The 21,765-nt window shown below is 39.5% G+C and overlaps 1 protein-coding gene across 3 annotated transcripts; it reads right to left on the bottom strand.

The window, feature by feature from the left end:
• Positions 1-537: 537 nt before the first annotated feature.
• Positions 538-21,265, bottom strand: LOC116317428 (ceramide transfer protein-like). 3 transcript variants are annotated; one of them, XM_039620571.1, is made up of 18 exons: positions 20,603-21,265; positions 20,358-20,492; positions 17,931-18,047; positions 10,825-10,932; positions 10,539-10,677; positions 9,946-10,026; positions 9,681-9,838; positions 7,432-7,524; positions 7,180-7,266; positions 6,979-7,071; positions 6,508-6,585; positions 5,708-5,803; positions 5,413-5,545; positions 5,252-5,322; positions 5,034-5,162; positions 3,990-4,119; positions 2,346-2,483; positions 538-2,131 (listed from the first exon to the last, which is right to left on the bottom strand). In XM_039620571.1, exons 1-17 carry the CDS (start codon positions 20,690-20,692, stop codon positions 2,356-2,358), a joined length of 1,866 nt encoding a protein of 621 aa, XP_039476505.1. In that variant the 5' UTR covers positions 20,693-21,265; the 3' UTR covers positions 538-2,131; positions 2,346-2,355. The 3 variants fall into 3 exon arrangements, with proteins under 3 accessions (XP_039476505.1, XP_039476504.1, XP_039476506.1); XM_039620570.1 differs by having other exon boundaries at positions 9,946-10,029; XM_039620572.1 differs by lacking the exon at positions 6,508-6,585 and having other exon boundaries at positions 9,946-10,029.
• Positions 21,266-21,765: the final 500 nt, after the last annotated feature.

Here is a 21,765-nt window from a genome sequence, read left to right on the forward strand (position 1 = left end):
CTTAATTCAAGCTTTTTACCCATATTTGAAGCTGCTGGACGTCTCTGAGAAGTCAGAAATCAAGTATCACACACAACCACTAAAATGAGTGCTTTTCAGGAATGCAGTAATAATATTTAAGTATATTCTGGTGGAATAGCCAACAAAAAATATTTTGGTAACAAGCAAAACTTAATTTAGGGCTACTTTGGTAAACCTGACATTGGAAGGTGGTGTGAAAATGTAAACGCTCTACATAAATTACACAGATGTGATGCAGCTGAGAGAATGCATGTGAATGTAGCTGATAGTAAAAACACATGTATTATATACACATACATATAGATTATACACACACCCACACTTAAAATGTTAATAAAATAGGTCCAACAATGGATCCCTGTGGAACACCTACGCTGATGGAGATGCTTTTAATCAAGTTCAAGATCTTCCGTGACACAATAAAGTGCAATTTTGCTGATTCCAGGTCTTTATTTGTAATAACATAAAAAAAAACTTAAAAAAAAAACAACAACAAAAAAAAACAATACACTTACAGTTTTTTGTATATTAATTTTAATTTACAGAACATTGTCAAATTGCAATACATTTAGTGCAAATAACACTTCTGATGTACAACTTAGAAATATACAAAGTGTGTAGATTACTGACAAAAATATCAAAATTAAAAACACTAAATGCATTCTTCAGCTGACACCGCTCATATCATTATCGGCAAAACAATTATCCAGATCTCTCCTAACCTCAAAACTCTTTTTTCAAACCATGCAGATCTACTGATTGCTAAACTCCCAACTATTGATGGCACTGAACACAGTCCAAATTGAAACCTTGAGGTAAGATGATGTGAAATGCTGACCCTACCCCTCCCAACCCCAGCCCCACTTTGATTTCAGTGTTGATAAATGCACGTCTGGTGGCTGAACAGTAGAGAAAGCCAGAACTCCTGGCATCTAAGGCATACTGGGGGTAGTTTATCAGTCAAAGTGCAGGAAACCACTGCACGGTAGTGTGGCAACTGAAATGTAAAATCAGCATGTGACTGAGAACATAGGGAACACATTATGAAAGGATTATCCTAGTTAACATTTAATAACAATCCCGCTTAAAAGCAGCAGGAGTTGTTTATAAATCCGACACTCTTGAGTGAACAGAAAGAGTTTCTTTTCCCTGCCTCACCAGGGTCTGAAAATAGAGACGAGAGAGAAAACCTAGAGGGTACAAAATGTATCCATTCAGCTCTCAAAGAAAGAGAGGAATCTTCAAACCAGACACTAGGGCCGGTCCTTTGCAAATATCTGTCAGCAACAGCATGCTGACTGACAAATACATGCAAATACCGCAACTTAGCATCTATCTAACAACGTCATCTGGATAGTTGAAAATATTGTCCAACACAAGTCAATTAGACTTAGTAAGTGCTCCTCATCACCCTTGTTGTATCTCATCTGCCCATTTCTGTCATCAAATTCAAGCATTTAAGAGTCAATTCACATTTCTCACAATTGATAATCTATTTGAAATCTTACTGTTTTATCTGTACAATACATTGTGTCCACGGTGCTCTCTGAAAGCTACTTTAGAACAATCTAGAAATGTAAAGACTTCAAAGCTTTAGGCTCTGACCCCCCATCAAACTACAAACAGTCGTCACAAGAGGGTCAGCAGAAGGCAAGAAAGAGGAAATAGTGTACCACACCTCATCTGTGCTTTCGCTTTAAGTATCTGTTCTCCTTCCTTTCATGGTAGTTACTTTAGCAGCAGCAAAAAAGTAGCTGTAATACTAGTGATTAGAGCAAAAACCCCCAAAAGTTCAAGAAATGTTTAATCATAGTAAATGTACAAAACAATTTACAAAAAACCTAACAAAAAAACAAATAAAAAACAAAAAGCAAATTATCGGTAACAATTTGAAGACTGCTTAGGAAATGTTTGAGCTTACGTACAAACGAACCCATGACCAACAGGTTACAATCTAAGATGATAACTAATGATCCATTAGGGCCAAAAGCAGTCTCATCTTCAAGCAGCACGTCCTGATGGTGTGGTGACACGTGAATGGTCATGTGATCTTCAACAGTCACTTCAACAATGCAGTCTCCCCAGCAGGTGAACTTGGCACCTCTGAAAGCTGAAATGAGCAGGATTAAAAGAATACAAAGAATAAATTGAAGTAAGTCTATAGATCGACTGGCTTTTTCATGATTCACAATAACACACGACATCAACCAGAAGATATCTCAAACAGTGTAATAAAGTCGGGATACAAAACAAAAGAATACAAATACAACTAAGTATAGAAGATCCAGCTGCTAATAACAGTATGTTTCTGTGGCAATTGTTACCCGTTTGAATTTAGAAAAGGATGGGCTTCCCAGCAGTTTTCTCCTGGACGTAGGAGGTGAAGCGTTTGAGGAACTTGGGATATTCTCTCTTGGCCACGGCTCTGAGTACTGATGCTGGAGCCCAGCCTCCGGGGTTTACTGCAGTCCCACAGGAGTGAGGAGGGGGGGGAAACAAAGACAAAGATGAAAACAAAAACCAACGTGTTCCTGCTGCCTTATGATAAAACAATTAACAATAACTCAGTGATTCAGTGCACAGAGAGCTGTAGCTGTGTAGAGGTGCCCTCTAGTGGGAGAAGGAAATTTAAGATTTATTAAAGGAACATCCTTTGAACTGCTCAGCATCCCCGACAATAAACTGACTCAAGATTCACCCTGCAGCGCTGCTTTATGTAACAACCTCTTAGAGAAGGTGCAGTCTGGACTGAAATTTCAAAGAAACCCAGACTGTGTGATCCATGTGTCACAGCAGCTCTACAAAGTTTAACAATGCTGATATCAGATTGTTTCGAATGAGGATAAAAGTGTATATTCATTTTTCACTTGTGACACAAGATGTTACCGAGCTGAAGATTGTCACATTAGATCCAGATGCACTGAAACTACTTGATACATAATTTTCCTTTTAAGGCCTTTTGTGATCTGAATATGTAAATCAACTATAATTTCTTTGTCTGAACCATTTAAACTGAATCCGAGGATCAACCCAGCTGACATATGTATATGTGCCAGTTCAAACATTCGATGTGTGATTTTCTCATTTATTGCCTAGTGTTTTTTTTCATAAAAAGTGGGGAAATAATGAACTTGAGTTTGATTACTTACAAAGAAACAAACAATTTATAACTTTTATGGTAGTTTCATTTTGATGGAGAGAGACACAATATCAAGCAAAAAAAAAAAAAAAAATCTAGAAAAACATGTTACATAAATGTTGTAGATCATTTTGCATGTCATTGACTGGCAAGTATTTGATCCTCTACAATCCACACAGATTTCTGGCTCCCACACTGATAACAATCAATCAGTCATTCATTTACAGAAAGCAGCTTGTTAGGTGTATAAAGCACACCTGACCACAAAATCAGTTTCTTCCATTCCAGCCTCTCCATTAGCACAGGTGAGACCAAAGAGCTGTCAAAGGGTATCAAGGACCAGATCTTAGACCTGCAGACAGGCTGGAATGGTCTACAAGACCATCAACAAGAAGCTCGGTGACTGATGGTTATACTTTTCTCCATTTCTGAATAATCGCACCAACAGTCATCCTCAGGCTGGAGCTCCAAGATTATGTCTCATGATGTGAAGATGACCACGAGAAAGGTGATGGATCAGCCCAAAACTAAACTGAAGGAGCTTATTAGTGATCTGAAGGCCGCTGGGACCACAGTCACAATCAGCAACACACTACACTGTAATGGACTGAAATCTCACAGCACTGGAAACCTCCCTGCTCAAGAACGCACATCTACTACTACTACTAAAATAAAATGGGAAATAATTGTTGTTGTTGTGGTAGTGGTTACAGTAGGTTGCATTATAGCAGGATTGTTGTTGCTACACAGGTTTTGTTTTGTTGGCCGTTGATATTGCCTCAGGCACATATGCTAAGATCAAAACCAGATGATCTTCAGAGGTACTTACCATTGGCAATATAGTTGATCTTACACATGATGTTGTCTCTGCTTATTTCTTTGTCACCCTCTGGTGGGCTGACCAGCGTTTGGCAGATCATGGCAACATTGATTTTGGCACGAACACACCGGTTTGTGGGCTGAAAGTTAAAATAGACAAATACAAAAATAATAATAATGAAAAACAAAATACAAACAACCCCCCGAGCTAACAGAACTCTTACTGTAGATGAACTGACAGGGTGAGTAAAGTTAGTGCTATTCTTCTGTTTCGCCCAAAAAAGCCTTGTTTAAAAAAACTACGATGTTTGTAAATGCTTTAATGAACTAAACACAGTACTTTGATGTAAACAAACACAAACATGCTCAAAACAGTCTTTGTCTGACAACAACACAGTTAATGCACTAAACCTCAAATCCAGACCTAATAACTCTCTGCCAACAATCTACTTTCTATTTACATTAGAGTGCATACTAACATAATATATGCAGAAAAGACTTACTAAGACAGATTTCATAGAGGGACACAAAGTGTTGATTTCAGAATCTAACAGTGAAAATCTATTGTCCCAATTTGCTTTCTGTTTGTAGGTACAAGTTCCTTATCATTGAAAACTAACCACAGTATATAATGCTGTAGATACTGTACTCCAGTGTTTTGCAGGCAGGCACAGACAGACAGATTAAGCATCTCAACATTTGCCAGGAAAGAGCGTGTTTATGACAGCAAATGGCTCCCGGAGTTGGAAATTTATCCTGGAAACTTACTTGTGTGTTTATAGCAGCAGAATCGAGGCAGTAACTGTGAGACTGTCTCACAAAGTCCTCACTTCTCTTGGCACTGCTAACTTAGTGTTATATTTGGACTGTTTCACCATTCAGAAACATACCAAGATTTCAATGCGCCTGATATGTAATCACTCACTGTGTCAGAGTGTAGGCACAACAACATTTTTAACAACACTCAATCACTGAATGGTATCAGAGAGCTGGGCGGTTATACGAACACATGATGGAAAACAAGATAATGTAAGCCTCAGAATGTTAATCTTACAGGGGCGTCATCGTGGTCCACGGAGAAGTTGCAGACCAGCCATGTGTCGGGTTCGTTTTCATTTCTTGGTGGAATCATCCTGATGGCTGACAGATAGAGTACATCTCTCTGGGAGGCAGGCCACACTCTCTAAAACATGAAAGACAAAATTCAGGCAAATCGATCAAAAACAGGTCGTTTAATGCTACTGATGAAAAGGCACCATGCACTCAGTATACCTTGTGCGTCTGGTACACAATGATGGCATTATCAGAGAGCTTTTCCACAACGTGGAAATTTTCAATGGTGGCTGTGGGAGGGAGAGTTCACATCAGGTCATGGCAACAACACAAGGAAAGTCAAATAGTAATAATATGTTGTACTAAAACACAGATCTTACTCTCCCAGTCCAATCGGACTGCAGTGTCCCAGAAGTAGTGGCAGACCTCATGTCCAGTTACCCCCTTCACAGCATGTGTCGCTTTGAGGGGATCCAGGACGATGCCGTTCTCCTCCACTTCCCTCCTGTATACCTGTTACACAGCACCACAGACAGAATATTATAAACACAACTTCACCCGTTACTAAAAACTAAGATGATTTTTTCAGGCTTTTAAAAGTTTTAAATCACCGTAGTACCTTTTAAAAAAAAAAATCAATGAGATTTAAATATTCACAGCATTCTCTCTCCTCACCTTCATCTCTCCTTCTTCCACAACCAGTTGCCAGTTGGCATCACCCCCCACCTCCTGGATGGAGTAAGCCATGTGATTCTGCACAGTTTCCTCCACCTAAGAGTCAGATATTAATTTAATGATATGTTAGACAGTATTCTCCTGTTTTTACCGACAAGGCACAGTTAGAGAGGAACTGAGTTTACTGCGTTTAGGGTTCCTATGCTCAGGTGTAATGATTTACAGCCCTGACCAATCAACACACCTTCCACCTGTGCTGCTACTGTTTAACAACATAGGAGGCATAAGGAAAACTACTGGTGTGTCAGAATCACAGGAATGTCTTAAGCAAATACATTATCCACAAAGCAGTAGCCAAATAAATATTAGGCACTTGATACTGCTTGGGGTGTTATTCAACATCTCAACAATGAGTTAAAAATATAGTGCAAAGCTAGCCTGGATTCATGCCTGTTCATGCTGTGGAAGGAGAAGTGTGCAGTGAAGAAAGGAGGAGGTGGAAATGAACCAAATTCCTAACATGCACAGAAGACCTACTTTGTGTTAAGGACAACTCAACCTGCTCTCTCGGGAAATTTCAACTCTGACTGGGTAGGTTTTTTTTCCCCCCCTCATGGGTCAATGTAGAGCAATGTATAAACACTAGTATACTATAATCCTCAAAAAACAAAAAAACAAAAAAACAAAACAGGAACATTAGTGAAAACCTGGAGTGAGTGGTTAGTAGACATGCCGTTTGCTCATGCTCTCTGATTGTCATGGAAAGCAGCAGGCTGCTCTTAGCTGACCAAGCACAGTACCTGGGGGCTGAATCTGTGAATGTCATCTGAAGCACTGATTAGCTCGATCGAGGACAAGGAAGAAGAGTGGCTATAGGGCTGTATAGCAGAGAGAGGGTTGAAAAGAATGGAATAAACAACAAAAACTGAAAAAGACACCACAGCAGCAGAGCAGAGGAGAACAACCACAACCTGCTAAAGTAGGATTTCATATGAAGCCATCACGTTAGCCCTTGAAAAACACTGCAGTGAGCACAAAATGATTGCCAAACAATTAAGATGATAAACAGTTAAGATGACGCATGGCCACATCATGAGTAATTTTTCAGGAGTCAGCACCAAGTAGGCAGTTCACACCGGCTGTAAGCTGACTTTGATTTTTACAGGAATGATCAGGCAAAGAAAAGAGCAGCAACTTGTAGCCTTAAATTACAACACAGTGGGATAGGAATAGGGTGAAAGGTATAGTGAAAATAAAAATATGCTGCGCACCTTGTTTGCAAATCTGTGTGTACCGATGGTGGAGTAGGCATCACTAGGAGAAGCCAGAGTTAGTCGAGGTTTCCTGACCTTCTCTGACTGGCACTGAGGGAAACAGTAAACAGACACTTGTTTATAGATTAATTTATTAAAGATTCATGTTTTAAAAAACATGTCCTGACTTTGCGAGGCACATTTAGGTCTTCATCACACCTGCTCCTCTATCTTGTCTTGTCTGTCCAGTGCAGCTTCCACGGCATCAAAGAACTCCTCTTCATTGATCAGACTGTTGGGCCCCTCCTGTGAACAAACAATAACAAGCACACAATGTCAGAATTCGTGATTCCTGTGAGAAAAGCCTCACCCAAGATTAAAAACAACAGGGATGTGCAACATCAGGAAATCTTCTTACTGCCGTCATCTAGATTTTATCTAATCCGTTTAGCTTATCTGATTTCATTGTACCTCGTAGTCTGGGCCTCCATAGTGTGACTTTTTCTTCAGTTCATCCACAGCAGACTTGTAGGCATCTTCCACTTTCCTCCTCTTTTCCAGCTCCTGCATAAACACATACACACACAGGATGCTGTTATGATTAGTTCAGCTGTATTGAAACTTTAAATAAAAACTTAGAGCGTGTAAACACAGACACCCATTGAACCGGCACTGTAGCCCTAAACTTTTCTTGACGTCATCCGGCAGAAGGGCATCTAACAACACAACCGTCCACTGCAGTCCGATTCTACTTTAAACAGTTTTTAACCTGCTAGAAAAAAAATGTGTGATTTCCAGCCAAGCACATGAGTTGCCTGTTTAATTCACAGCAAGAGAGAGGTCTCCTGTGTCCTTTTTATACAAGCCAACTTCCTCCCCAAAACCAAACAGAGTTTTTCCAATAGTGTGGGGACAGAAATACACTGTTTCCTGTTGTGTGTTATGTCTTACTTCAGACAATGTCCCAGCCTCATTCTCATAACATTGTCAGGAGTGTGTGTGGAAACATTTCCTGTCACACCAAACACTATGCTTAAATTTAAAACACGACAGGTGATTTTAAAAAAAAAAAAAAAAAAAAAAAAAAAAAAAAATCATAAAAGTGAAGTAAACTACCCCATTATTCAGCCATGTGTTAAACAAGTATTAAATATGTTACCTGTGTGTCTATAATGTTATTTGCCAGGCCCAAAAACTGTCATTTCACACAAATAATCTAAATGACTGCTTGTATATAATTGAGAACTAAAGAAGTTGGACTATATTCCAGTGTCACTGTTATAATAAAAATCGATCACTTAAAATAACAGGAATACAATAAATCACCTGTCTGCGAAAGAAAATGAATAAAAATACAGTCTAACAATTTTAGCTGCAGCAAAAAAGATCATTAAGACACAGTTTTGATATACAGCAATTACAAAAAAAAAAAAGCAATCTGAATCAATCAGGCTGATCTATAATACAAAACAATTAAGCTCTAAAGAGATACTATTAAATGCAGAAAAATAAGACACAAAGTCAAAGAAACTAAAAAAAGTGCAAAGAGACGTAGATATATTCCAGAAAACACAAAATAACCAGAATGTGATACTGGAGTAAGTTGCGTACAACCAGGACCCTGACATACAGAGACCTACTGTAAAGAAATGGCCGTGGGTCTGCAGAGGTATCCATTTTTGTGTCTGGTGTTTGAGCAGCTCTGTCGTCCTCCTTTGTAGCGTTCGCTTTGGCAAACTTTGCTTTGAAGTCCGAATACTCATCTTCAAATGTAAACTTCAAGCATGAGGTGAGGTGTGTCCTGAGTGTTTGCTAATATACATCACCAAACACTGATAACTTTGAGGTAGTTTCACTCAGGTATTCTAACTGTAAAAGGCTTCCCAGCTTTGAGGGCTGGGCAGGAGCACACCTGCCTTACACAGGGGAGGGAAAAAAAACTGGTTTGACAAGGTCGGGTTATATGATGAGCTCTGAAGAGCATTCCTTTAAAGACACAGGCTACTAACTGAATATAAATGAATATGAGTGTTTTATGGGAACTCTGACTTATTCATACATTTACTGACCCATATTTGCCAATGATGCTTGGTAGCAGGTTTACATTAAACCTTTCCAGTGGATAGCTGGATTATAAGGACAGCTGAAATGATTGTTCTTGCTGCCTGAGCATAGTCTCCAGTCTCCTTTCGGACAGAATGACATTTGCCTTGCATTTACAGCAGGTGCTTGGAGGGAAAAAAAAAAAAAAAAAAAAATCTTCCAAGCAATTTATTCCATTAAGAGACCTTAATATTTCCCATAGAATATAAAGTGCAAGAGCAGAATCCCAGAATAATGAACCATTTAATAGAAGACAAACAGACTGAAGGAAAAAAAAAGGACTAAAAGAAATAAGAAAAGCACATCAAAACTAATAACTCCAAAAGAATCAAGTCTGCACTATTTAGTCAAAGCTATGTATTGAATACACAATCACCCTGTAACCTTTCCAAAACAACCACTGCACCTTTTTAATTATAAATGTGGCAATGCTGTAACTATCAAGTCTAGACAACCGAGTGTTGCATCACAACCTTAGAGACAGAGCCCAAAAGATAACATCGAGCTCTTTAAGGGAAATTGAAGCAACACTCAGCTCCTCAGTCAGCAGCAGTACCCACAGCAGTGGCTGCAGACACGCCCATTGAGGAAACTTTACTCTTAGTCCAAAGTCATACCTTGTCCAGTCTTTTCTGCCAGCTGTCTTCTCGTTTCACCATCAGCTCGATGCAGTGGGACAAAGTGGAGAGGATGCCTGCTGTGGTGGCTTTGAAAGTGATGGCTTCACCCTTAAAGTCTATCCCATTAATACCTTTAGGACTGGCAGGAGAAAACACTGGCACAGAGAGGAAGAGAGAAAGCAAGAACAAAAATAAACAATTGTGTTATAATCAAGCCAAGTAATGCAATGGAGAGTCACAGAGTATATACAGATAGACTCACATTTCTCTTTGCTGCCATTATTGTTGTGATTATATTCGCCGTCGGGTCTCGCAGAAGTGGGAAAGTCGTCGTCATCGTCCTCTACTAGTTAGAAAACAACACGCAGTCATAGCTTCATCTCCCTGCCCTGCATAGTTATTAGTGTATAACTTAATATTTTAAAACCTATTCCATGCCCCTGAATCATCAATACACGTCCACATAATTGTAGGTAACACATCAAATATCAAATAAAACAATTAGGATTGTGTCTGCATTGTAATATAAATTCAATAAACATAGTATAAATAAAAAAAACTGACAGCAAATTTAAACCCACACAATGTCTTGTTAAGTTATTGATTTCTGCATCCTTTCTCAATAAGCATTACCTACTCTGATACTGCATGAAACAGATTAAAAAAAAAAAAAAAAAAAAAAAAAAAAAAGAAGATCTCTGTAAATGTTCTGCTTTGCTTTGCCAGTAAACAACAAAGCCAACTCCCCCACACTGCTCCAGAGATCACTGTTTTACAAACAGAGGCAACTCAAAACAAATGTAAATCTATTTTTGAAGTAAATCTGATGCTATGCAAGCTCAATAACCGGTGTACCTCTGTCCCTCTGAAATTCATCTTTGGAAACGGCATCGGCACAGGAATCAAAGTACTTCTGCAGGGTGTCCACTTGTCTGCACAGGATGTCTCGGAAAGTTTCCATTTCTGCAAGTTTCTCACGCAACCTGTGCCCCTTCTGAGCAGGGGGAGAAGAAGACGAAGATATGCAAACAGAAAAAAAAAATAATATAAAAGACTGGAAAAAAAACAAAAAAAACAAAAAAGAAAAAGATGTCTCGCTTAACCAGATCCTTCAACTCAGTCACTGATGACTATGATTTACCTTGAAGGAGGATGTGGATGTGGAAGACAAGGCACTAGCTGCTGAGGTGAGAGACAACATGGAACCATGACGCCTCAGACTCGTTTCTGAACCGTAACCGGACTCAGCCTGCAGGTGCGTGGGAATGTGGGAGGACAGCAAGAGAGACACAAAACAAAAAGGTGAAGAGACAAGGAGGAAGGAACAAAAGATCAGTAAAAAGGCACATAAAACATTAAACAAACTGCAATATAATAAGAAAACCTGGTGATCATCAAAGCTAGACATAGGGAGCTCAGTTCCTGACTAATGCTGAGCTGGACCCGAGCAGGACCCACACCTACACAGAAACACTCCCTCACAGTCTGCAGAGACTGGCCGAGGCTGACAAAGAGACATACAGAAACCCAGCCTTTAGGCCCAATACCTTGTGGCTGAGTAACCGTGGAAATAACTTTCAAGCTACTTTAGTAACTTCACAAGGATTTGTTGTGACTATTGTGGTGTGTAAGAACATGCAGTGTATCGTTTCACTTTAAATGACAAAACTGATTTATGACCAGGATTTAGGGAGTGGCAGTGACGACTCTGATCCTGGGACTACTGAGTCAGCAAAGTAAAAAGAGATTTATATAAATATGTAATATATACATTTTAGTTTTATATAAGTGTTCATACAAAGCCAAAAATCTCCAAAGCTACACACGGTTGTCAAAGTATCCATAGAGACAGCAAATTCATAACCCATATTATTAAAGCCTCATTTAAATGCGCACCTTTCCTTACGCAGCATAAACAGTGCTGAAACATTATTTTGCCATGGTGATAATATGTTTTAAGACTCTCAGGTGATTTCCTAAGGTTTAGTCATGGCTTTGTGTCCAAGTTTCCACTTGATTTCAAAATTAAGACGTGGTTGCAAGCTATTTCCGCTGGCTAATTGGCATGCAGAAAAATTTCCAAACGACAGTGAGCAAACTGAAGAGGGATCAGGTGACAATCTTGAGAGAGCGCCCACATGAATTCCTCTGCTGTAATATCCCACAGTGAGAGACCGAGAAAACCGACACTAAACAGTGGCAACCAGGTAACGATCTAAGTGTTTAAAACCATAGCAACAGAAAACTCAATCACTCAATAAAGAGATTGCTGTGATATTAACATTATGGTTATTGCTTCACAGTTGCATGCCTTCTGGAAGCAGTCAAGCTGCAGTTTACATCTGTATCTGTCTGCACATGACCTTTTAGTTAGGAAATGTCAATACTTCATGAATTTATTGCAGATATTTGTCTGAATTTTAGTCAAGAACCTTTCCAGCAGCCATTCGAACACAAAATAGGAGGTGAATAATAACATCACAGAAGGTTTGTACTGTTTAGGTGCAACACTTTAATTTATGTGAGTAGTATAACCGGTGTTTATAATTTCATATTAAAATGGCTGCTGTAAAAACATGCTGTTCACTTATGAATTCTTGAATTATTTCCAAAAGCACACTTTGTAAGGTTGTGGTGAATTGTGACCTCGAATTCTAATCAGTCATACTTGAGTCCAGGCGAATATTTGTGTCAGATTTGAGAAAATTCCCTCAAGGTGTTTCCGAGATATAACATTAGTGAGAACGAGCTGGACAGGCAATCTCAAAACACGATAAAACTGACATATTAAAGCATGTATTTGGTACAAAGCAGTATATAACTTCTCCGTTTCAAAAGCTACACAAAGATAAGATTTAAGTAACTAACAGAAAATGAGAAAATTTACTCCTCCCCTCTACCACATAGTGTTTGACATGTAATTAACTTTTTACAACATTTGCATTTTTCATACAAGACACACATTATCACCACACAAAAAACACCACAGAACGAATTTAAATTTAAAACACCGACAATAAAGCACCTTTACGTAACTAACCACAGAAACATTCATTGAACTGCACACTGTAATGACACAGACTGCACATACAAATGCACTGAGTCCAAAGTCAAAGCAACTGTTTGTTTTAAAACAGTCTTCTGCTCTTGGGCCAAATGTCACTGGATAGTCAGCAAAATGTAAACATAACAATGAAAAAAAAAAAAAAAAAAGGAAGAAGAAGATTTTCTAAATTTCTACCCACCGACAGCAAAGCTTCAGCGTGTAAATGCCGAGCCACAAATATCAACATTCAGATAACTGCCATAGCAACTGTACTTGCTGATGGATTTCTTAGAGCGATAATGATTTTAACTAAACATGAAAATGTATTACTTCTTATTAAGAAAGCCAGTCACTACACTTAAGCGCTACATGGGTTAATAAAGGCTTGGCAAAAAGTGTTATAGATACCTTACAACAAATAAAAAACAAATACACAAATGCAAAAATAATTAAATACTGTAAAAGTTGATTTAATATGTTAATATAATAATATCCCAACTAAAACTCCAGTTTTAAGTGAAATGCGACATCCTCATTTACGCCACCTGAAGGAAACAGACCGCTTGTTGAAGGCTTTCTAAACATTAGAGCCTTCAATATAAAAATATATTTATTCTTTTCTGCATTTGTTGCTAATGCAGATTATTACATTTGATTGACAATATATAATTACTATTTTGTGTGGATGACAGATGTTATTTTTACAGTGTTGCTAATTTGGTACAAACAGGGAAAGCAGTAAAGTGCAATGAAGCAATGATGAGACCAACTTGTTACCAGAGACTGGCATTTACCTGACCAGCTGCATGACAACCATGCAAACTTAACTCCCACTCATTCTCAACGACTGAAATGGCGTCCTGATCTGAAGGCTTTATAATGTTGATGCTGATGAAATGAGAGTAAATGTGATGACTGTAAACTCCTCAGAGACTGTTGATGCATCTGAGGTTATTGCTTCTTTGGAAAAATAAATGTCAGCACTCAGCTATGCAGTTTAGGTCTAATTTCCTACTAATAGTGACAAAGGCTGGCATGCAGTGAAGTTCAGTGAAGAGCCTAGTTCTTCTTATATCTCAATTTAAAACACTACATGCAAGCACAATAAAATTTATGCAGTGAAGATGACGGAAAACATGGATCACATCATTTTTTTGCCATAAAATTGGCATCATAATTAAAGATTTTAGTGATGGGTGACAGGGAGCAAGCAGCATGCCAAAGTGCTAAAAGCCCACCATCCGGCCATTCCAACAGCCAAAGCAGAGCAGGACACTGCGGCAGTCCCGGCGGTTTGCTGGCCTCAACATGGCCAGCCGCTTCCCCCAACACTCCCAATGTTGTGACAGTTCAGAAGCTTTAATCCGGTATTCCCGTTTCCCCGGACACACCTCACTATTAAACAAAAGGGAATAGGAGGAGGAGAAGAGAAGCCATACAGGCTTTAGCTTAGCTCATCATGTAAAAGAACAGAGCTACAAGAGAAGCAAAGGAAGAACAGAGAAAAGCAGTCATTTCCTCCGTAACGAACAGTGGCGAGGCAGACACTAGCTGCACCGTCTCAGTCAAAGGAAGGAGTCTTCTAAATTCCTTGGTAGAGCGAAACGGAGTCCCCTGTCAGTCAGTCCTTTACAGTCACACACAAGGGCTCAAAGACACAAACACAAATATGCCCTCCACTCTCGCTGCACACATGCATCAACAGACCACACACCCTGATATGTGAAACCTTTTCCTCTTGTCCGTCTTTATGTCCGGCATCCATCACTGAGCAAGCAACCGTGACTGTGTGTGTTTGCATGGAAGAGTAAGAGCGAGAGAAGGGTAAAAATGAAGGGCGCATGCATGTATGCATTAGAGCGAAACGCAGGCTGTCTGGGGCTGTTTGTGTAATAAACCAATAAAGTATGGGTGGGCGAGTGAAGAAGCATACTGTATATTATGACAGAGAGAGAGAGAGAGAGCAGCAGGCAGGGGATAATACTTGTCTGGAGCTTTACTTCTATCTACTTCTTTCCCTTTATCTTTCCTTTACAAAGAGATGTGAAGGGACCAGTGAAGTTCAGACAGTCCTCAAAACCATCCCAAAGAAGTGGCAGCAAACCCACAAATAAAACAGTAAGTATTCCCCACACCCTCTTATATCACCCCTTTGAATGCTCCTAAATGGATCAGCCTTCTCTGTGCAAAGGAGAGTTTTATGTGTCCCTCTTGATTTTTGTTGCTGTGAGAACGGGCGATTAAACAAATGTATTATTCATCGAGAGCTGCACTTAACGTCCCCACATTTAGCACGACTTTTCCCACCACCAACACAAACACACCCACACATAAAAACACAAATGGATTTGCACAAAAACTGTTTTACCTCTGACGAGGTTAATTTTGCAACGGTGATATGCATATAATAGCCATTTACTTTTGGGGTCTTTAAAAGTTGGAATCATTAGTCACCCCACGTTAAAGCAAATTAAGAGTTATTAAATACTGATTATTAACTTGCCCTGTGTGAATTTATAAAAGTGACACAAAAAAAGGAACGCCACAAAGTAAGAAAAGGGTGACCTTCAAGGATTTCAGTTGAGATGCACTGCTATCACACTGATGCTGGAAAGATGCTGTTAAGTGTGTGCTCTATTGTTGTGAAGAAATGTTGAGTACTGGAACAGAAAAAGAACCTACAAATGAAATATTTATATTTATAGCACATGTTTTAGACTTTCAGCAGAAAAGTTAGTGTATGCTAGTTAGCCTGGAAACACAGACAACAATATTACACATAGTGTACACTGCATGATGCAAGTCCTTCTTTCTCCAATTGGGAGCAGTCCAAACACTACAGTAATGCTGAGGTGGTGCTGCATTAAGCTCACTGAGGTTACTGCGGGTTACAGTTCAGACATAACTTCGAAATACTCTCACACTGTTGTTAATGGACTGCTGACCTCAGGTCACTCACACCCACACTAAAATACGCCCAGCAGGACTCACAAAGTGAACCGACAGCACTCTTCAGTGGAGAAGCAAGGCTTATGAGTATTCATGAAAAAGTGAATGTTTTTTGAATGGCGCGTGTTCACTGGGCTACAATAAGAACCGCTATAAAAACAAGTCTCTTAAATTATACATCATTTTGGCAAGGACCATGAAATTAATGACCCACCGATGTAATGTTTTCCCACAAACCACTTTAAAGAAAGACAGTATTCAGTTAACAACTAAACTACATTCAACTTCAGCAATATCACTCTGTCCAGTTAGGAAGCATAATGCTGTTGAAGTGAAAGTAACAACAGGTGCACCGGAGAGGCAACAAAACCCCCCCAAAAAGAATGGATTTGCAGCTGGTGGTCTTTTTCCTTGTCTAGTGTCCTTGTCACTACTGTTAGTATGAAATGGCACCTGAAGCCTATTTAGGATACACAGGTAGTTCAGCTACTTAAGGAAGTGACAGTCACACATACTACCGCCCCCAGAAGGTACTATGTGTCTGAAGACTGTAGAGGAGACAAGATGGTACAACAAGAGATCTAGACAGGGCTGTAGAAGGTCATCAACTCCGCAGCATCTGCTCCTTTATGCAACAACAAACAGCCCTCAACATGACCTCTAGAAGATTACTTGCGTACATATTTCTAACCAAAGTGTCAGAAACGGACTCTATGAGGGTGGTATGAGGGTCCAGTGCCCTTTAGTGGGACCTGTGCACCATGCAGCTCGGCTCACCCCGTTCTCTTTACAGATAATATTGCAGGCATGTGCCTAACAACTACTATCACGCCACATGGTGTGGTGCCATTACAGTGGTTATCGTCATACACAGACAACACAGTTTTTGGGGACGAAGCTGTGAACGCGTTTACATAAAAAAGACAGTTCTGTCTCCAGATGACCATTGAGGAATAGGTTTAGAAAGAAATATATTGAAATTAAAATTTATAACCTGCCCTTACTCTTAAACTTTACTGGAATTAAGTAAAGGACAAGTATAAAACCACACTAACTTAAATTACTTACTTGAAAATCTTTTAAGGTCAACAAGTGTTTTAATCAGCTGAGACACTGAGTGAGACACACACGATCAGCTGAGCGGAGCTGCTACCTCCTCTAGGAACAGATAACACTCAAATTTTATAGATGCTTCTTCAAACTAGAAACCCTCTCTTAACCTGCCCACTGAGATCCACAAGATCTTGGAGAAATGTAAATCAATATTAAGGAGAATTCATCAGTCAGTAGGTGGTGTTTTATGCAAATTTAAAAGAGGTTATAATTAAAAACAAGTTACAATAAATAAGGTTCAGCGTGTAGTGTATTTGTAACCTTTGCCCCAAAACTCAGAGTTAAACCTAAAGTCCCTGACTAACCCCACAATCCACTTCCAAGTAGAGGCCTTGGGGCATCTGTGTATCAACAGTCTGAAGTCATGTGATCCGAGGTTACACACAGTTCCAGGCTACTGAAGGTCCAAAATACCAACACACACACACGCACACGCACGCACACACACACACCCTAAATACAACCTTTCAGACACTACCTGAAACATATCCAATTTGCTTTACACACTTTATGTCATATACCATTAACCAGATGTCCTTACAGAGTAAACAGCGGCCTACTATGTAACAACATCCTCACGTCAACCCGTCACTCTTCAGATTCCTCACATTCCCAGGGTAAAGAGCTCTCAGTATGTGTGTATGGGTCTGATTCTTGCCCTGCCACACCCTGTTCACTAAGAAAGGAAATAGATAAAACTCTGTTCTTCAAAAAAAAAGGAAAAAAAGAGAAAGAAACAAGCCTTGGCCCCAAATTCAACTCCAATGCTGAAAAAACAAAAACAAAAAAAAACAACAACATGGACAGCAAAACTATTTTTAAGTGATTACGTTAAAAAAAAAAAAAAAAAAGGACCAAACATTTATTGTGAACCAAGAAGCTAACACAATATTGCTTAAGAACCACTTTTCTGATTCTCAACAAGCACCGAGCAAAATAACACATCTCTGATGACAGCAGGAACTGAAATCATGCTTCCTAAAAGCATCATCAATTAATCTGTCATGGTAATGCAGCTGCATGCAAAAATAATATAATCCCAAGAAAGTCTGTATAACAGGCAAACAAAGATGTCAAAAGAAGCTAAGAAGATTTGTTTTTAAATATCCCAAAGAAAGAAAAATCACCAAACTGCTTACCTTATGTAGTTCTATCGACTCAATCCACTGGAGTCTGTGCTCGGGATCTTCGGCTCTGAGGTACCAAACGCTGTCGTTCACGCTGACATCAAAACGACACTCGTCAAACTCATGAGGCTGTGCAGAGAGAAGGCAGAGCGCATGGGAAGTTATTTGAGTGCATGAGTCAGAAAATAATGTAAGCAGAAATTTGAATATCAAAATACAAATTTCAATAACATTTTCCCTGAATGAATAACATTTCTAAGGAATGAGAGCAAATGAGAACAAAATCCCGCTTTAGCACCTCTCTGTCTGTGGCAAAGGATTACTAACAATGACACATTCTGGACACACATGGACTTAATCAGCCACAGAAATGCATATGCCAAGGAATAAAGAGGAATTTTAATTAGAAGCTGATGTATTGAGCCTGCTGTCGTAGCCCTTAACAACCGTAGTGGAGCAGCACTACAGAAAACAGATTATTCCAGCACACTGTCGCCTGACCCCTGGTCATCATAAGATTTTCGTCGATTTCTCAGCCAAATCTTTCAACTATTGCACTTCCACATTCTACAATGCGCCCCACCCAGCTCCAGCCACTGACTGCCTCAGGCACTCAAACCTGTGCAACAAAGAATCCCCTCCTTTCGTCTGAAACTGGAATTTGCTTACAGCTGAGAAGAGATCTGCAACAAGAAGTAAGACACAGTGGGGTTGAATCTCTCTCAGTCCCCACCCCCATTTTTCCTATTCAGCAGTGTTCAGAATACAGCTGCTCTGTCAGCTGACAAAATCGTATGCTGCCAAAGTTTAATTAGATTTGCTGAATGTTGCTCATGTGCTGGCTTATTTGCAGCCACTGACAACAGCAACACACAACTCTGGACACCTAGTGTGAGCCTGAAAAACTTTATGCAACATTGTAGTAATGCTTTAACGCTGGTATTGCATTTCACAACTTGTATATTTAGAATGGGCACAAGCATGGGGTGGATTTTTATGACCCTTAAATGCTTTTTACTGATGTTCCTAACAAAATCAGCACTACCGTATTCCCTTACCAGAAACAGTCGGATATGAAAAAAGTGCTCCGGTTTTAAATTTTCACTATAAAGGTGTGTGCAGCTTTGTGCCCATCCAGCCGTGATTATAGCTTTGACAAATCCACTTTATCTTGCACTGCTGCATCAGGCAGACCATAAACCTTCCCTTTACAATGAAGTTTATAACAGTTTCCCTATGACTGGAACGTTCTCTTCCCCTTTGCGTAAGCACAGCTGTATCTACACAGCATCAGCTTTTTTTTCAAATGTGTAAATTTCTTCACTATTAGTAAAAAGTCTCATCAGTCCACTGATAGGATCTAACAATGACTAAGACTTAACTTTTCCTTCTTTTGACATTTTACAACGCATCTGTGTGCATCAGATTAATTTAATAATATTTAATACAAGATATACTAGATTAACTTTTAAAACTGATAAATGGTGGGAGAATGCAATGGCATGTATAATCAATGGGAGCTTCTGATTGTTGCCTCCAGTGAGAGTATTTAGACTGTAACGTTTCTTGCACATTATACCACTGCGTGAGGACAGTCTCGTGTTGGTCTTTATTTAGAAGTTGTGTATCAGTGTGTAGCTGTTACAGGGGAGCTAAGAAGCAAAGATTTGTTTGTGCATTCCTGAGTCCTTAGACCCCGCTTCAGGGAAAAAAAAAATATAGAGGCAGGGAATAGTTTGGGTCATGTTGCTCTAATTACTTGTGAGTATGTGTAATAAAACTGTGTACATTCTTGGTTTGGCTACTATAGCGCAATTAAAAAAACAATCGTGCTCCATTCAGGTCTGCACAAGCATAGGAACTGATTATGTTCACACCAACAAGCAGCAGGACCTCACTGTGACCTTTTCAAGTTCTACTTTTAAAAATCATGTAATCCTATTGAACACAGCTGTGCAAATTACAGTAAAACCAATTGTTTGGCTTCTGTACTTGGTATGATCAGAGAGAGAGCGAGATCAGTGAATATTTAACCAGGGTGGTAGGTTTTAGTTTACCTGACTAACAAGAGGCCGGAATAGGAAGAATGTAGGTCCAACTTCTACAGTGTGTGGTCAAAGCTTACATCTGAAACCCTGGGCAAACACTAATTTATAGTAGATAACAAGGGCCACGAACACTTGATAGCGCTATGATCACTGAAGTAATAGTCCCTTGGTATGCTCAAGTATCGATCTGTAATCTTAACACAGCCTCAATATAAGTTAATGTTCACCTTCTATCTTAGAGGAAAATGGAGAGCATGTGCATGAATAAGAAAAGATGGGATCAAAACAGGGAGACATACTAGAGAAACAACTATCCTCTTATGAGTCCTCACTTACTGAAATGCTGAACAGGTGCTATGTTCCCTGTGATGTGGCCAGTTTAAATACTTACTGTGATGACTGCCTTACTGAGGCACAAAGAGCCCCTGCAGCCGTACTCCCGTTCATCCTCCGACTTGTAGTAACTCAAAGTATTGTTTTTCAACACAACCCATCGGTCCTGCCACCCGTGTATGTAATTTGTCCACTGTAAACACACAAGACGTGAAGTACACAGTTACAAAGCTGCAACACGCGCTCAGCAGGTGATCTAGTGCAGCAACACTTTAAAGTGCACACCGTTTGACTTAAAGTTACCTTGCTTAGGACGCCTCCAAGCTCCAGGGGCTGACCGGATTCCGGGTCCACATCCTCATCCGAACTGGACGATGAACTCTTCTCGGACATTTAACTCCAAGTTTAGAAGAAAAGTTGAATCTGATCGTATCAGTGCAACCACGTAGCTCGACGCTAGTTGCTGGATTAGTTGAGTTAAAACGCGGTTGCAGAAACGTTCTTCAACTTAAGGTCTGCAAAATAACGTTAATTGGCCATTAACGGAGAGTACAAAACAGCGTCTAGGTGGCGTAATATATCTTAGGTCACTGACAGACTTCAACCGAGTTAGCTTGTCTGGCCACCACCTATTCTGGAGGTGACAGCTGGATCTGATTTTCTCCGTTTTGCCTGCTTTGTTTTGAAACTGACGTCGAATACCACTGAGACTAGCTAACTAAGTTAGCGGTGGCTATCAAATGACGCAACTAGCTAGTATTAAATAAACTAATAACTTGTGGTTGCGCTCGTTAGCTATCTTAGCTGCAGTCCATAAGCTCCTGCTCGACATGGAGGCCTTCGGGGAAACCACTACACATCAACTTCCATCTGAAAATCGACGAGCAGCGGACTGACTCTCTGCTGTGGTTCCGCAGTTCAGTTAGCAGCAGCGGAGGACTCTTCTTTAGGGTCGAGGGGGGAGGAGCCGCAGCCACGCTTTACTGTGTACGACCGCCGGTCACCCCCAGACCGGAAGTTATACGTGTTTGAATAAAATTAAAAGCTGGATATTTTTTTAATCAAAAGTTTGCATAGTCAAAGATTGTATCACAAATCAAATAAACTGCCAAACCCATTTTTTGCAGTATACTTATTTAAACGTGTCACACATACAGTGAAGGATGTAGGTCAGAGTTATACATTTGTATTTATAATTAGTTTTGACTGATTTTTAAATATTTATTTCCATTTCAGTTCGCATTGATTTAGTTTCTAAAGTTTTTGTGCTCGCTTTGAAAATGTTTAGTTTCCTTTTTATTGGTATTATAAGTATTACAACCGGGTTTATAAGATTTACTGTTAACGGCGTGCTTGTTTCAGGTTATCTCACTAACAGAGAACTTGTTAGTGATATAATTAGTATATAATCTAAGACAATATATTAGAATAAATAAGAAGAACTATTAATAAAGTTGCCAAAATGG

This window comes from Oreochromis aureus, linkage group 12 (genome assembly GCF_013358895.1).
Source record: "Oreochromis aureus strain Israel breed Guangdong linkage group 12, ZZ_aureus, whole genome shotgun sequence".
Classification (NCBI taxonomy): Eukaryota; Metazoa; Chordata; class Actinopteri; order Cichliformes; family Cichlidae; genus Oreochromis; species Oreochromis aureus.